This window comes from Argopecten irradians, chromosome 6 (assembly GCF_041381155.1).
Source record: "Argopecten irradians isolate NY chromosome 6, Ai_NY, whole genome shotgun sequence".
Classification (NCBI taxonomy): domain Eukaryota; kingdom Metazoa; phylum Mollusca; class Bivalvia; order Pectinida; family Pectinidae; genus Argopecten; species Argopecten irradians.
Genome location: NC_091139.1, coordinates 2,381,818 through 2,400,095, shown reverse-complemented (window position 1 = coordinate 2,400,095; position 18,278 = coordinate 2,381,818). Strand labels below are relative to the sequence as shown.

The following is an 18,278-nucleotide window of genomic DNA, read 5'->3' as shown; positions in this document are numbered from 1 at the left end:
GTGTGAAACAGCATCAAAAAATTGTTTATCAGAATGGAAAGGATGGAATGTGAAAAGGACTGTAAGAATTGACGCCATCAAACCTCCGCAGTAACATCAGTATACTCTTTATAAATGCCTTTCATGAGTCATAACTGAAAGCTTCCATTCTTTTCTTTTTTTTAGTTATTTTTTGTCTAAAGAAGTTTTTAATTTAGAATAAATGAATTCTATATGATGTTCTAGTATTAATTCCAAACCAGACACAAGTCCATTATTTTTTATCTAATCTATCTGATCATCAATTAGTTTTCAAATTCAAACCATTTTTGTTAAAGGATAAGTTCCAAAAACTGTGAAAAAAATAGCACAGGAAAATTAGAACTGAAGATTAAAAACACAAGCAGAGAAGATGAAACAAGGAATTTGATTGGTTGTTCTACCTGAACACTGTGTGGCTGTGATGGGGATGATCTGTAATGTTGTTGTTCATTGGCTGGTGGTCGTGATGACGGATGGGGATCATAATAGCCTTCCTGCTGTTTGTGTAACAAAAACACAAGAATTGTTAAAATTGTGGTCAAGTTTTAAATGTAAAGTGAAAATGATTTTTTAAAGGGCTTTAAATTGGTAATTGCCCATCTTACAGACAAACACCGTATGTTTTTCACTTCATTTGTAACAACAAAAATTAATCAATATTCACATGGAAAGAAGACATGAATCCTTGTAACAGTATTGTGTCTGAAGCTGTTTTATGTCCCAGGCACTAACAGTATTGTGTCTGAAGCTGTTTTATGTCCCAGGCACTAACAGACATTGTGTCTGAAGCTGTTTTATGTCCCAGGCACTAACAGACATGGACCTGTGGACATCATGGACTGACATAAAGAGCATAAGCTAAAGGAATGTTTTTTTTTTTTTTTTTTTTTTTTAATTTTAGTACAGCTGTAATAATCTTTCAAAGTCAGGATAGTTCATTGATGATTGAACTTAAATATAACTTTTTGTAAATCTATTAAGGATAACCTTTCTGAATCTATTGGTGATAATCTTTCTGAATCTATTGGTGATAACCTTTCTGAATCTATTGTTGATCACCTTTCTGAATATATTGGGGATCACCTTTCTGAATCTATTGGCGATCACCTTTCTGAATCTATTGCTGATAACCTTTCTGAATCTATTGGTGATAACCTTTCTGAATCTATTGGTGATAACCTTTCTGAATCTATTGTTGATAACCTTTCTGAATCTATTGTTGATAACCTTTCTGAATCTATTGTTGATCACCTTTCTGAATCTATTGTTGATCACCTTTCTGAATCTATTGGTGATAACCTTCCTGAATCTATTGTTGATAACCTTTCTGAAACTATTGGTGATAACCTTTCTGAATCTATTGTTGATCACTTTTCTGAATCTATTGGGAATAACCTTTCTGAATTTATTGGTGATAACCTTTCTGAATCTATTGGTGATAACCTTTCTGAATCTATTGTTGATCACCTTTCTGAATCTATTGGCGATAACCTTTCTGAATCTATTGGTGATAACCTTTCTGAATTTATTGGGCATAACCTTCCTGAATCTATTGATGAAAACCTTTCTGAATCTATTGCTGAAAACCTTTCTGAATCTATTGTTGATCACCTTTCTGAATCTATTGGTGATAACCTTTCTGAATCTATTGTTGATCACTTTTCTGAATCTATTGGTGATAACCTTTCTGAATCTATTGGTGATAACCTTTCTGAATCTATTGTTGATCACCTTTCTGAATCTATTGGCGATAACCTTTCTGAATCTATTGGTGATAACCTTTCTGAATTTATTGGGCATAACCTTCCTGAATCTATTGCTGAAAACCTTTCTGAATCTATTGCTGAAAACCTTTCTGAATCTATTGTTGATCACCTTTCTGAATCTATTGGTGATAACCTTTCTGAATCTATTGGGAATAACCTTTCTGAATTTATTGGGCATAACCTTTCTGAATCTATTGGTGATAACCTTCCTGAATCTATTGTTGATAACCTTTCTGAATCTATTGGTGATAACCTTTTTGAATCTATTGGGAATAACCTTTCTGAATTTATTGGGCATAACCTTTCTGAATCTATTGGTGATAACCTTTCTGAATCTATTGGGAATAACCTTTCTGAATCTATTGTTGATAACCTTTCTGAATCCATTGGTGATAACCTTTCTGAATCTATTGGTAATAACCTTTCTAAATCTATTGGTGATAACCTTTCTAAATCTATTGTAGATAACCTTTCTGAATCTATTGGGAATAACCTTTATGGCTCTCATAAAAGGGATATGCCTTGAGTGTAACAGACACTTAGGTCTCAATATAATCACTACATGGGTCCATAAGATCTCATGGTATTAATGCATTGCTAAGTTTATAAGACCAAGATCTTTGGTAAAGTCTTTAAAGAAAAAGTCAAACCAGATTAAACTTTTACTTTTTCCAGAAAGATTTCTAGGGTGCTGGCCAAATACATGTACTTGATATAAAAAATTTTTTTAGTGGAAAAACAGTTTTGAAAACTAAATATTGAGTTGACAGACGTATACACATATGATTTTATACTCTATTCAACTGGACAAAAAACCTTACCAAAAATAGATCTCTACAATTTCATACTTAAAAAGGGGGAACTGGGCTACTTTATTTAATAGTAATGTTGTGCTATAGATGTTCAAAACATTTTGAAAATTTCCATCATAAGGACATCATGCCGAAAAGTTTTATTCATGTTCCAATACTATTTTTAGATACATGTTTAAAGTGAAAATTCTGGCACAGAAAACCAGTCAAAAAGCTTTCATTGGTCTTCCAAAAGGTCAAGTTCTGGCGATGTTGTCCGGTTTGACCATTTTGAAATATTGGAAAAGCCCCATGTAAATTTCGCACAGTTCTAAGTCAGTCAGGATGATGTTTCTTATTCTTATTCGGATTCCTATAATATAAATTAATGTCTATACATACAGAGCAATTTTGGCATGAAATTTTGTTGCAAACTTTTGTGAGAATCCGCGTAGCGGATTCACACAGTTTGCAAACAAAATTACTTTCATACCCCAATGAAATTAAAAAACAGTGACTTCAATGCTTTATTATACTAATTATCTTACCACCATTTTTACCGACTTTGACCTTCCTTTGACCTTCCTTTGACCTTCCTTTGACCTTCCTTTGCCCGACTATACACTGTAATTTTGTTTATATCTACAATAATGTTTAATGGAGGTTTGAGGCAAAGGAAACTTTAAAAAACTGTTCGAATGCATAGAATTCCACAAACAGTTTTAATCTGCAGGCCGTCAGAATGTGACAAATAAAATAGATATTTCAAACTCTTGGGGAATATGTGTAGCTCTAACCAGGCTTATGCACACTGTGTCAACAAATCTACAACAAAGTGGAACTAAGACGTAGAGGTAGACTTAGTGCACAATAAAATAATAAATACAAAATCAAGTCTCAAAACACTATCCTGGTTGTATTTATCTACATTTTAATTAAAGTATATCTGGCTCAATCACAGAAAGACAATACAATGTATCAAGATCTCATACAATACTTCCTTAATTAGATCATACACATACCATCATACAGTATGCATTGTCAAGGTACTATCAAACAATTCAACATGACATTATACATCTTATTTAGAAATAATAAATTGCCTGCATACTTTAATAAGGGAGTATGCTAACACCCTGGTAATACAGGGTAAGAGGTGTAAGGGGTTACTTACACCCTAGTAATGCAAGGTAAGAGGTGTAAGGGGTTACTAACACCCTAGTAATGCAAGGTAAGAGAGGTCGTGGGTTACTAACACACTAGTAATACATGGTAAGGGAGGTCAGAGGTTACTAACACCATAGTAATGCAGGGTAAGAGGGGTCAGGGGTTACTAACACCATAGTAATGCAGGGTAAGAGGGGTCAGGGGTTACTAACACCCTAGTACTGTAGGGTAAGAGGGGTCAGGGGTTACTAACACCCTAGTACTGCAGGGTAAGAGGGGTCAGGGGTTACTAACACCCTAGTAATGCAAGGTAAGAGAGGTCGTGGGTTACTAACACACTAGTAATACATGGGAGGTCAGAGGTTACTAACACCCTAGTAATGCAGGGTAAGAGGGGTCAGGGGTTACTAACACCCTAGTACTGTAGGGTAAGAGGGGTCAGGGGTTACTAACACCCTAGTAATGCAGGGTAAGAGGGGTCAGGGGTTACTAACACCCTAGTAATACAGGGTAAGAGGGGTCAGGGGTTACTAACACCCTAGTAATGCAGGGTAAGAGGGGTCAGGGGTTACTAACACCCTAGTAATGCAGGGTAAGAGGGGTCAGGGGTTACTAACACCCTAGTAATGCAGGGTAAGAGGGGTCAGGGGTTACTAACACCCTAGTAATACAGGGTAAGAGGGGTCAGGGGTTACTAACACCCTAGTACTGCAGGGTAAGAGGGGTCAGGGGTTACTAACACCCTAGTACTGTAGGGTAAGAGGGGTCAGGGGTTACTAACACCCTAGTACTGCAGGGTAAGAGGGGTCAGGGGTTACTAACACCCTAGTAATGCAGGGTAAGAGGGGTCAGGGGTTACTAACACCCTAGTACTGCAGGGTAAGAGGGGTCAGGGGTTACTAACACCCTAGTACTGCAGGGTAAGAGGGGTCAGGGGTTACTAACACCCTAGTACTGCAGGGTAAGAGAGGGTCAGGGGTTACTAACACCCTAGTACTGCAGGGTAAGAGGGGTCAGGGGTTACTAACACCCTAGTACTGCAGGGTAGAGGGTCAGGAGTTACTAACACCCTAGTACTGCAGGGTAAGAGGGGTCAGGGGTTACTAACACCCTAGTACTGCAGGGTAAGAGGGGTCAGGAGTTACTAACACCCTAGTACTGCAGGGTAAGAGAGGTCAGGGGTTACTAACACCCTAGTACTGCAGGGTAAGAGGGGTCAGGGGTTACTAACACCCTAGTACTGCAGGGTAAGAGGGGTCAGGAGTTACTAACACCCTAGTACTGTAGGGTAAGAGAGGTCGTGGGTTACTAACACCCTAGTACTGCAGGGTAAGAGGGGTCAGGGGTTACTAACACCCTAGTACTGCAGGGTAAGAGGGGTCAGGGGTTACTAACACCCTAGTACTGCAGGGTAAGAGGGGTCAGGAGTTACTAACACCCTAGTACTGCAGGGTAAGAGGGGTCAGGAGGTTACTAACACCCTAGTACTGCAGGGTAAGAGGGGTCAGGAGTTACTAACACCCTAGTACTGCAGGGTAAGAGGGGTCAGGAGTTACTAACACCCTAGTACTGCAGGGTAAGAGGGGTCAGGAGTTACTAACACCCTAGTACTGCAGGGTAAGAGGGGTCAGGAGTTACTAACACCCTAGTACTGCAGGGTAAGAGGGGTCAGGGGTTACTAACACCCTAGTACTGCAGGGTAAGAGGGGTCAGGGGTTACTAACACCCTAGTACTGCAGGGTAAGAGGGGTCAGGGGTTACTAACACCCTAGTACTACAGGGTAAGAGGGGTCAGGGGTTACTAACACCCTAGTACTGCAGGGTAAGAGGGGTCAGGGGTTACTAACACCCTAGTACTGCAGGGTAAGAGGGGTCAGGAGTTACTAACACCCTAGTACTGTAGGGTAAGAGGGGTCAGGGGTTACTAACACCCTAGTACTGCAGGGTAAGAGGGGTCAGGGGTTACTAACACCCTAGTACTGCAGGGTAAGAGGGGTCAGGGGTTACTAACACCCTAGTACTGCAGGATATGAAGGGTCAGGAGTTACTAACACCCTAGTACTGCAGGGTAAGAGGGGTCAGGAGTTACTAACACCCTAGTACTGCAGGGTAAGAGGGGTCAGGGTTACTAACACCTAGTACTGCAGGGTAAGAGGGGTCAGGAGTTACTAACACCTAGTACTGCAGGGTAAGAGGGGTCAGGGTTACTAACACCCTAGTACTGCAGGGTAAGAGGGGTCAGGAGTTACTAACACCCTAGTACTGCAGGGTAAGAGGGGTCAGGAGTTACTAACACCCTAGTACTGCAGGGTAAGAGGGGTCAGGAGTTACTAACACCCTAGTACTGCAGGGTAAGAGGGGTCAGGGTTACTAACACCCTAGTACTGCAGGGTAAGAGAGGGTCAGGGGTTACTAACACCCTAGTACTGCAGGGTAAGAGGGGTCAGGGGTTACTAACACCCTAGTACTGCAGGTAAGAGGGGTCAGGAGTTACTAACACCCTAGTACTGCAGGGTAAGAGGGGTCAGGGTTACTAACACCCTAGTACTGCAGGGTAAGAGGGGTCAGGGTTACTAACACCCTAGTACTGCAGGGTAAGAGAGGGTCAGGAGTTACTAAACACCCTAGTACTGCAGGGTAAGAGGGGTCAGGGGTTACTAACACCCTAGTACTGCAGGGTAAGAGGGGTCAGGGTTACTAACACCCTAGTACTGCAGGGTAAGAGGGGTCAGGAGTTACTAACACCCTAGTACTGCAGGGTAAGAGGGGTCAGGGTTACTAACACCCTAGTACTGCAGGGTAAGAGGGGTCAGGGGTTACTAACACCCTAGTACTGCAGGGTAAGAGGGGTCAGGGGTTACTAACACCCTAGTACTGCAGGGTAAGAGGGGTCAGGGGTTACTAACACCCTAGTACTGCAGGGTAAGAGGGGTCAGGGGTTACTAACACCCTAGTACTGCAGGGTAAGAGGGGTCAGGGTTACTAAACCCTAGTACTGCAGGGTAAGAGGGGTCAGGGTTACTAACACCCTAGTACTGCAGGGTAAGAGGGGTCAGGGTTACTAACACCCTAGTACTGCAGGGTAAGAGGGGTCAGGGTTACTAACACCCTAGTACTCAGGGTAAGAGGGGTCAGGGTTACTAACACCCTAGTACTGCAGGGTAAGAGGGGTCAGGGGTTACTAACACCCTAGTACTGCAGGGTAAGAGGGGTCAGGGGTTACTAACACCCTAGTACTGCAGGGTAAGAGGGGTCAGGGGTTACTAACACCCTAGTACTGCAGGGTAAGAGGGGTCAGGGGTTACTAACACCCTAGTATCTGCAGGGTAAGAGGGGTCAGGGGTTACTAACACCCTAGTACTGCAGGGTAAGAGGGGTCAGGGGTTACTAACACCCTAGTAATGCAGGGTAAGAGGGGTCAGGGGTTACTAACACCCTAGTACTGCAGGGTAAGAGGGGTCAGGGTTTACTAACACCCTAGTACTGCAGGGTAAGAGGGGTCAGGGGTTACTAACACCCTAGTACTGCAGGGTAAGAGGGGTCAGGGGTTACTAACACCCTAGTAATGCAGGGTAAGAGGGGTCAGGGGTTACTAACACCCTAGTACTGCAGGGTAAGAGGGGTCAGGGGTTACTAACACCCTAGTATGCAGGGTAAGAGGGGTCAGGGGTTACTAACACCCTAGTACTGCAGGGTAAGAGGGGTCAGGGGTTACTAACACCCTAGTACTGCAGGGTAAGAGGGGTCAGGGGTTACTAACACCCTAGTAATGCAGGGTAAGAGGGGTCAGGGGTTACTAACACCCTAGTACTGCAGGGTAAGAGGGGTCAGGGGTTACTAACACCCTAGTAATGTAGGGTAAGAGGGGTCAGGGGTTACTAACACCCTAGTACTGCAGGGTAAGAGGGGTCAGGGTTACTAACACACTAGTAATGCAGGGTAAGAGGGGTCAGGGGTTACTAACACCCTAGTACTGCAGGGTAAGAGGGGTCAGGGGTTACTAACACCCTAGTAATGCAGGGTAAAGGGGTCAGGAGGTTACTAACACCCTAGTATGCAGGGTAAGAGGGGTCAGGGGTTACTAACACCCTAGTACTGCAGGGTAAGAGGGGTCAGGGTTACTAACACCCTAGTAATGCAGGGTAAGAGGGGTCAGGGGTTACTAACACCCTAGTACTGCAGGGTAAGAGGGGTCAGGGGTTACTAACACCCTAGTAATGCAGGGTAAGAGGGGTCAGGGGTTACTAACACCCTAGTAATGCAGGGTAAGAGGGGTCAGGGGTTACTAACACCCTAGTAATGCAGGGTAAGAGGGGTCAGGGGTTACTAACACCCTAGTACTGCAGGGTAAGAGGGGTCAGGGGTTACTAACACCCTAGTACTACAGGGTAAGAGGGGTCAGGGGTTACTAACACCCTAGTACTGCAGGGTAAGAGGGGTCAGGGGTTACTAACACCCTAGTACTACAGGGTAAGAGGGGTCAGGGGTTACTAACACCCTAGTAATGCAGGGTAAGAGGGGTCAGGGGTTACTAACACCCTAGTACTACAGGGTAAGAGGGGTCAGAGGTTACTAACACCCTAGTACTGCAGGGTAAGAGGGGTCAGGGGTTACTAACACCCTAGTACTACAGGGTAAGAGGGGTCAGGGGTTACTAACACCCTAGTACTACAGGGTAAGAGGGGTTAGAGGTTACTAACACCCTAGTAATGCAGGGTAAGAGGGGTCAGGGGTTACTAACACCCTAGTACTGCAGGGTAAGAGGGGTCAGGGGTTACTAACACCCTAGTACTACATGGTAAGAGGGGTTAGAGGTTACTAACACCCTAGTACTACATGGTAAGAGGGGTTAGAGGTTACTAACACCCTAGTACTACATGGTAAGAGGGGTTAGAGGTTACTAACACCCTAGTACTACAGGGTAAGAGGGGTCAGGGGTTACTAACACCCTAGTACTGCAGGGTAAGAGGGGTTAGAGGTTACTAACACCCTAGTACTACATGGTAAGAGGGGTTAGAGGTTACTAACACCCTAGTACTACATGGTAAGAGGGGTTAGAGGTTACTAACAATCTTGTAAATAAGTTACTAATCAACTAAGACATCTCAGACCTTCAGCATAAAAATGTTCATGGTTTAAAATGAATCTAAATCAGACATAATAATATAACAAATATATATATATCAAAACCATTTAAAGGGTATAATGTTCATGAAAAGAAGCATACATTTTATCTTGGAACACTTTTTTAATTGGAGTGCTACATATTTGCTACAGGGTCTACCAAATACTGTGTTATGCACAAAAACGCTGTATCATATGTAGTAGATATCTTGTACAAGGTATGCATCCACTCTGGATTAAACCTGTAACTTGCCAGTGTGATTTGTGTAACAATACAGCTACAAGGCTGCTAATGTAGTAAACATAATCTACACAATTACACTAATGGCTGCTGCTGTTATACCTGGACATGAAGCAAAGCACAAATATCAGTAAAACTTAATCAGTCTTAATTGTAGTGTCTGAGAGAAATTTGAAATTATCCTAAAACAGATATCTCCTTTGATCCCTCCCTTTTTGATCTCTCCCTTTGTATGAGGCTGGGGTTAAAGATTGTGCAATTAAAATGATATACATGTACAATGACAAAATGTAATAATAGAAATGCACACATTTATAAATCCAAAATTGATAATGGCGGTAAAAAAAAAAAAAAAAAAGAGGAAATAAATTTTTATTTCAAACATAGATGTGTGTAGATATAATAACAGACATACATTATTGAATGTACACAGACATTGGTGATAAAATGTACTGATCAAAATACACTGTAGATAAAGGAGAATTCTTGGGACAAAAAGTCTTTAAATTGAATCACACTTATATGTACTTCGGACTTTAATGAAGGAAATTATTTTTGTAGATGGAGATCATATCTGGGGATATCTATGTCCATGTAGCTTCATCAAAGTTCCATAGCCTACAGAGTTTTCTTAACTTAAAGTTGTTATACAGGAAAAGTATTACAGAAATTAAATGTTGTAATGCTTCCTCATGTGGTAAGAAATTTCCTAAATATTAAGGAACTTTAATGAAACTTATGGCATTCCCTGTAATATTATTATAAAATAGGAGATAACAGGAACAATTTATTAATGCAAGTGATTATACCTGATTAGTCTTAGAACTATAATGTTTACCATGACACCAATTAGGAATAAAAGCAAAGAAAAAACCTAAATTATGCCCAAGTGTTATCAATTATAATTTATAAAAAGAATGAAAGTGAAAAAAAGGTTTGAAGCCAAAAGCCATAATGTAAATTGATTCTGACTTAATTCTAAGAAATAAAAGTAACTGAATAGGTAATCATTAAAAGTCTAAGATTCTAAAGCTATTTTATGATTAACCTTTTGTAAATACTGATTATATTCCTTCTGACGTTGACTGCCTAGCATGTCCTGTAATTGTTGATGGCGTTCATCACTATAGCTCAATACACCTGTAGTTATCTGTAATCAAATCCACATTCATCATCAATACTGATGATGTCACACAAGTCTATGATAATGTAAATACCCAGAAACTGATGATGTCATACTAATGTGTAACAATGTAAATTGCCAGAAACAGATGATGTCACACCAGTTTAACAACATGAATACCCAGAAACTGATGATGTCACACCAGTTTGTAATAATATAAACAAAGTCACAAAAAAACTTGTATCAAAGTGAATGTTTCAATAAATATTAATCATGCACATCTCACAATCAACTTGCATTTAATTCTTTCTAATGACAGTACATTCCAATCTGCTTTGTGTTTGAACGCATTGAAAGATCATTGGAGAAACAAAATTAACAGGAGATTAAAGGGTGGAATTGAATGAGGGATCAGACACTTAAAGCTCTACCATGCCCGAATTCTCCAGCTTTTAAGTGCATTATTAAATTATAATGTTCACAAAATAATTGATGAAATAAAAGATAACAATAGATAAACACTGAGCATTGGATCAACTAGGGTTTTACCTGTAATATAACAAGGAAAAAAATCTCTGGAAGGCCCTAAATACATGAATACAGTCTGGCTGTTGTGTTTAGACTGTACTGCTATGAATAGAGAGCTATGATTTGGTTTTACTAATAATTTTTTTCACTTTTTAATAATAAGCATTTATTGTAGACAAAGGAAATTCCAACACCACATAATTTCTTAATAGTACAAACAATTCTTCAGCAGACCTCCATTTACCGGATGAATATAAAACTGAATAAATGACAAATATGCCTTAACATTTTATCTATGAATATACACAACAAATCGACTGATTTTTCATGCATGCTTGATTGATGACGGTACTGATAGCCCCTCTGTCATTGAAGTACGTGGTTCTTCTTGTTGTCAATGACAACAAATCTGGTCATATGAACGAGCCAGCAAGCTCCTTACAAATCTATGAGCAGGTGTGAGATTTAAACCTCCATCTCAATGTTACATATAACCCAGTGTTAATGGTTGTCCTGGGCCAACACACAAGACCATGTGACGCTTTAGCCTTGTAGTATCGTATATTGGCTGTCACCGTAATCATTTACTGACGGTAAATCGGCAAGATCTATCATATTTCAAGACCTGTTCTACAAAGACCCCTATTAAATCTATTACGTACCCTAACTGTTTTTTTAATTCTATACACCCACAGGCTGTGAACAGCGTTATCTACTGTATAGGTATAAATTAATGTTCCGTTGGGTCTCAAGTTCTTTAAAGATCGACTCATCTCAACGCTATATACAGCAAAATGCGGTGTAAAACAATACAGGCCAAAAGACTATGGCATTTTAATTTAAAACCTATCTTTAACATCAACCGGAGTATGCCTACATATCCGAGATTCAACAGATAGTTGGCAGTATATAATTGTTTGTACCACAAACTCGTATGTAGAATGATTAAACGTGAATAAGTTAAAAACACTGAGGGCAACATTAATGGTAGACCTTTAGCTACTCAAAATATTCCATTGCTATGAAAAAAAAATGACTGTGGGAAATAACGTCTGACAAATATTTATAAAAAATTTACACAATAAATAAGATGTATTCAAAAAATTTTGTATACAGCTTTCACTTGATCTCATAGGTTGAATAGGATATTTAGGTATATGTTGATAATTGTAAATGAATGACAGTGTTCCAGTTAAGATGCGTACACAGGTAAAATACCTGTCAGTTACTCCTAACATTGTATGAATGTTTACAAATAACCCCTAGAATACTTACTAACCCCAAGTAGTAGCGCTTACATCCAGTAATAAAATCAGAAGAAATTTAGTAAAATCATATTAATTCCAGTTATTTTTAAGAGTCTGCATCAACTGTGCCCTTGATTCGGATAGATATTTTCACAATTGCTACCTTATCATCAATTACATTACACTATATACACACATAACTTTTATCAAAATATCTCTGTTATCTTTTGGGTTCAGACAGAAGTCAGAGTTTTACCCCTCTCTTTCAAATGGCAGGTAAAATTACCTATCCTTCAAATAATTATCTGGAGCACTGCTGAATAACTAGTAAACCAACAACTAATAAGAGGAAACTAATGATAACAATGCAGACTATATATCTCATTTTTTTTAATATAAATGTAAGTTTAAAAATGTCAATTTAAGCAAAAGAATTGTTTTTATTTGTCCTATAACTACGTAGGATTATTTTAATGCTACAATATACCGGTAAACAAGGTAATTATCAGAACAATTGTATATTTATGGTAGATCAATTGGCTGCTGCATGCAACCATTATTACCTTAAAAGCCTACTACCTTTTCAAAACAAATAATAAAAGTTTCTTAAAAACAACAAAAACAAAAGAAAATTTAAATTGATGGCCTAAGATAAGGTTACAACATCAAACAAATGCAAGATTTCCTGCGTAATCTATGTTTACAGGGAAGAGTCCTTTCGCTGTTTTGTCGTCTGGCACAGTGATAATCAGCTAACGAGCGGTATTTAGGACGAAGGCGAGAATCAAAATATGACCCGCGGTAGGAAAATGAACATTTCCTCTATTTTAATTCAATTGTTTAGGAATTGAGAACAAGTGTAGTATTAACCTTAAGTTAATAACTTTTGCGGCTCTATAAAATTATTAATCTTGTTTTACATTCCCATTTTAAAAACCAAAAGCTGTTTCAGAAAGGGCCTATAAGTACTTTTAATAGTTGATAATAGTTACCCTGGTACATGTATTTACAAAATATATATAGTGCATCTAAAAGTAAACTCTAATCCATTTTGTAAAAAATCAATACCTTTTTTAGAGAAGAGTACATGTATTTTACATGCATTATAATTGAATGTTGTGTGTAAATAGATTTCATCTTTGAATGTTCCTGTGTTGTTGTTTTTTTTTAAATGATTAAAAACATCTTCAACCCATAAAAGAATGATCCATCGCTGAAAAATGGTAATTTTTCTCTGCCAAAAACAGGAGCAGACAAATTTGTATTTTTCTTCAGTTACGAAAGTAACTGACTTTACAATATTTAATACCATCATTGAAAAATTTGAGCTTCTAATTTTACTTCAAGATAAAAGATATCAGAAATAATTAATTGGGTCATTTGTGTCTTGAAAAAATTCTGTGGCACTATGGAATGAAACACTGAATGTGCATGCACCAACTATGAAATTAATTATTTTATACAATTTTTGTGTTAATTAGATATATATATATATGCATGATTAAACACCATTTATTATTCAAATGATGAGTATTGTTTATGCTCTGTCAGTTGTGGAGCATCTTTAAACCACCATAGAAATTTTAGAGACGTGTACGCCTTAAAGAGTTTTCAAAACAAATGGAGTTCATGATGATAGAATATAATTCTATTTTTTTTTTTTTTGTACATACTATTTGTGTATACACATACAAGTATAGGACTGGAATGGAAAATTTAGCCTTGGGCAGTTTGAAGTCTTGCCAAGAATACAAAGGTGTATTCTTTAACCATTACTAAACAGCAGCATGCAATAGGGAAAAAAATCATGAATACCTGGATATTTATAGATACAAAACATTTAAGACATAGTGGATTTTTGACACTTATAACTCTCAATGAAAGAAAAATAATATTTTTTTTTACATATTTTCCTGACATCTAGCTCTAAATAAAGCATTAGAACATTCTTACAAGTATATAACTACAGTAAAATGATATATTTACTGGCAGGGCTCCAATGTAATTAGGTTAAGAAGAATTATGTTTAGAAATAAAACAACTAAACCATTTTTCAGTGTCGACTCTGAAATTCATAAGGAAATGAAAATAAAAGACAACATCTTACCAGATTTTGTCCATGACTTGGAGACGGCTGACTGTTATATGTGTTGTAGTTTGGTGGATAACCGTTTCCTACCATGGCTGACGACATGGTGACTAAATATTACTGAAAAATACAAACTCTCTATCAAACACTGTATCATCAACTTTGCTGAACTGGATTAGCAAAAGAGGAACATCTTAAATTTTAATTATGTAAATGTATACACTACAAAATATATTAATTATTGACCCTGGCTGTTAATAGGACATTAGACTAAAGAAAAAAACATTATACACCGATATATACTATGAAATTATCATCTGAACCTCATGATACTTAAAGCATTTTTTTTTCAAATGTAACCTATGGGATAAAATCAAATCAGATAAAGATATTGATTACATTACCAAAGTTAAATTGTGTGTTGATGTTATTGCTACGGGATGCTGTGATGAATATTAATGAATAATTATTGACTTATAATCATCTTTAACAAATTATCAAGATTTTTTTCTTTTAAAGGATTCAGAGCATAAAAAGCGTTTCATGTATATTGTATTTTACCATTCGCCTTCTGAACTAACAGAAAAATGAAATAAATATTTACTAAGTGTCATCATACATGTATTATGTTTGCATTGCCATTCAAATCGAGTGCTACAAGAAGGGGATTTATCAGTATGTATATTACAGTGTATACCTCCTTTACTAGGATCTAGATAGCTAACTTTAAAATGCACAATCATTATCAATCTTCACAGCCATATATCCTAGGTAGACCACCCATATAATGAAGAGAGTTTGAAAGTGATAGGCTGAGGTGCCATATATACAGTGTGTTATAAGTCAACAAACATGTATAAATCTGATAGTCGGATTATGTGACTGTACTCTAGTGAAAAGCTTTCTATTTAAAATAAGATTAATCGACCTTCCTACAGGTTAAAGATTAACATTACCTATATATATCTAAGCCATATATTTTCAATGATACATCAAAGTGTGAAAAATAATTGAATCCTTCATGTATCAAGCAAAGAAATAAAGCTATCAAAATTTTGCTGCTTCTCTTTTTTCTTTCTTTTTTTTTTCTTTTTTTTTTCCCTTCTGGCTGTAATTTTTTTTTCTTTAAACTTTTTATTTTATTGCCTCTTTCATCAAAACCACAACAGTATACACTTGGTTTATTTAAAAATAACAAACTTCATTTAATAAGATCTGACTAGTTTAAAATAATCATATTTTATCAGTAGGCTAGAAATAGTACTATTCACAATTGTTAGATCTAATTCAATATTTTTTAAAACACTGTTTTTTTTCGATTTTGAAAATAAATATAAATTCATTACAACTAGGTTTTTTTTTTTTTGTGACAACGCAAGCGTTTCTTAGGAAATAAGTGTGGATTTCATTTACCTGTTCTTGAAGGAGCGATTGTCAAGTCTTGTAACGTCCAGAAACCTATTCCAATATTCTAAAAGACAATGTGGTTGACAGGTACAAGATATGATCGCGTGGTTAGCAACACCCGAATCACAAATTATTTTTTCTCCTGTTCCAACAAAACACGAACATATAAGTTCAATCACTTTGTTATTATTTGTTTTAAGTTGTAATTTATCCCAACAAGTGTTGAAACCCCCAAACAATTGAATTAAATGTATATCCCTATGTAAACAAACCCCTGAGTGCTGCTACTGTCCGCCATAGTCAGTCAACACTGCTGGTAATAACTAAACAGGAAACCAATGAAAAATACTCGGTAAATATCCGGATACATACTAGATGCAATCATTATTTCTACGATGTTAAATAAAAGCGTCGATTATTATTTATATTTTCGAATAAGATACAATTTATTGTTTTTATTTCTAAAAAATAGATAATCACAAAGATTGTTCAATTATCAACATGTTTGATAATCCCTTTATCATTTTTAGTTTTAAAATCTCTACATGACCTCCGGTTCAAATGATGTCACGCATGCGCAAAAGTTTATAAATAAATGAGCGCCAGATTTGAGGACTGGTGTTAAAAATACACCACAATACTTCATCGGATGCAGTGTTTTTAATTTGAATTAACTTTTTCAATCAGCATGCACATCAAGTCGGTCGTGATCGACGGCTTTAAGTCCTATGCACAAAGGACTGAAGTTAGTGGTTTCGATCCCCTGTTCAATGCTATTACAGGTTTGAATGGAAGTGGAAAGTCGAACATTTTGGATTCAATTTGTTTTCTTCTTGGCATCACAAATTTGTCACATGTGAGTTTTCCTGTCTAATTCTTTCTGACGGATGTGTTTTGTTTATTTATATTGGTATTACACACCATATCGATCTTTTGATAAACTCATGAGTGTTACTTATATTCATACGTTAATTACAGCAACAAATCAATATTTAGTAAATTACTGTAAAATAACAAGATCTACATACCGAAGTACAACATTGTTATTAAATTGGTTATTTTTTATTTAAATAACAGATCAAAGCATGTATTCAGTATACTTATCTTGTATATATTTCATTAGTAACATTGATCCTTTCTTCGTTTTATTGAACCCTGTGTATAGGGACCAAAGAGGCCATTAAGGATCATAGAATTAGTTAATATAAGCTATAATCATAGGAACATTTAGAATAATCGAGGATATGTTGATTTTCAGGTACGTGCAACAAATTTGCAAGAACTTGTGTACAAGAATGGTCAAGCTGGTATCACAAAGGCAACTGTCAGCATTACATTTGACAACATGGACAAGAATCAAAGTCCTCTTGGATATGAACAATTCAATGAGTTCACAGTTACAAGACAGGTAGGCTTTTATGTGCAACGTATTAGAAAACAACAGTGCCAATTCCTAATGCTTATACAGTAGTCACTAGCGTATATAAAATTTAAATGAAATGACTGAATGAAAATATGGAGCAATTTGACATGCATTATCAATTATTCAATAATTCTAAAGGTTTCTACACCTTAACTTGATATTCCATATCAAACAACAGTCAGAGTCTATTTAAAGCATTTCACAATTTAATTTAGAAAATATGTTAAAGAATTTTAGGATAATCATTTCAGCAATACTTTCTCATCTCTAAAATATGTTTTCCTTTCAACAGGTTGTAATTGGCGGCAGAAATAAATATCTCATCAATGGCAGCAATGCTAACAACACACGTGTCCAGGACTTGTTTAGATCCGTCCAACTAAATGTGAACAACCCACACTTTCTCATCATGCAAGGTCGGATTACAAAAGTCCTCAACATGAAACCTCCGGAGGTAAAGAAATTGATATTGTGCCATCTGTTATGCAAAAAATAAATAGAGAAAATTATTACATATATGAAATACTACAGAATATTAAAAAATGTTTAAGTTTTTTGTTTTTGAATTAAAGATTCAGTTCTTCTTTATTTAAATGACCATAGCTGAAGTGAATAGTCGGGCACAGAAAACCAGTCTAAAAGCATCCATTGGGCATTGGCCTTCCAAAAGTCCTTACATATCAAAATTTAAATGATGGCCAAGTTTTGCATTAGTTACGTTATCCAGTTCTGACCATTGAAATTATGGAAAAGCCCCATGTAAATTTAGCACAGTTGTAAAAATAAATTTGCCCATTTCTTTGAAAGAGAGGCTACATGGAAATTTCAACATGGACATAACCAGCCAGGAGGATGTTTTAGGATTCCTATAATATGAATTGAATTCTTCATATGCAGAGCAATTTTGATGTGAAATTTTCCTTTTCTATTTCATAGGAAATTATACTGGATATCTTAGACACCATTTTTTAGTGAAGTTAGCCATCTTTTGGCTGACTCTTCGATCACTTTAATGGGATGTAAAACTAAAACACACCTTCTATATTTCCGTATAATCACTATAAGTTTGAATCAAGAAGGAATGGGATGATAACCAGTTTGACAATTAGTTTGGGGTCTTTGCCTTTATGTCTATGATATTCATCCAATTGATATTGTTACAGATTTTGTCCATGATTGAGGAGGCAGCTGGAACAAGATTGTATGAAAGTAAAAAAGAGGCAGCACAGAGAACGATTGAGAAAAAAGATGCGAAACTCAGAGAAATTGATGCGGTACATTTTAATGTTTTTCTTGTTCTATTCAAGATAATTGTTGTATTGCTAGAAAATCATAGATACCTTTACATTAA

At 37.0% G+C, this 18,278-nt stretch overlaps 2 protein-coding genes across 46 annotated transcripts in view; one reads left to right on the top strand and one right to left on the bottom strand.

Annotated features, from left to right (window-relative positions):
- LOC138324707 (trichohyalin-like) overlaps positions 1 to 15,866 on the bottom strand; it is a 69,061-nt gene extending 53,195 nt beyond the window's left edge. For 6 of the 45 annotated variants that reach the window (XM_069269774.1, XM_069269796.1, XM_069269802.1 and 3 more), the window contains exons 1-4: positions 15,511 to 15,858; positions 14,116 to 14,217; positions 10,159 to 10,260; positions 423 to 518 (exon numbers count right to left, since the gene is read on the bottom strand). In XM_069269774.1, coding sequence (XP_069125875.1) covers positions 423 to 518; positions 10,159 to 10,260; positions 14,116 to 14,202 — 285 coding nt within the window. In that variant the 5' untranslated portion in view covers positions 14,203 to 14,217; positions 15,511 to 15,858. Of the gene's footprint in view, positions 1 to 422; positions 519 to 10,158; positions 10,261 to 14,115; positions 14,218 to 15,510 lie in introns of all 45 variants that reach the window. The other 39 variants (XM_069269772.1, XM_069269761.1, XM_069269778.1 and 36 more) reach the window with 22 other exon arrangements.
- A 236-nt stretch (positions 15,867 to 16,102) lies between these two features.
- The window catches only part of LOC138324706 (structural maintenance of chromosomes protein 2-like), a 45,583-nt gene continuing 43,407 nt past the window's right edge, over positions 16,103 to 18,278 (top strand). Inside the window, exons 1-4 of the mRNA XM_069269757.1 lie at positions 16,103 to 16,360; positions 16,763 to 16,912; positions 17,220 to 17,381; positions 18,091 to 18,201. Coding sequence (XP_069125858.1) covers positions 16,193 to 16,360; positions 16,763 to 16,912; positions 17,220 to 17,381; positions 18,091 to 18,201 — 591 coding nt within the window. The 5' untranslated portion in view covers positions 16,103 to 16,192. The remainder of the gene's footprint in view (positions 16,361 to 16,762; positions 16,913 to 17,219; positions 17,382 to 18,090; positions 18,202 to 18,278) is intronic.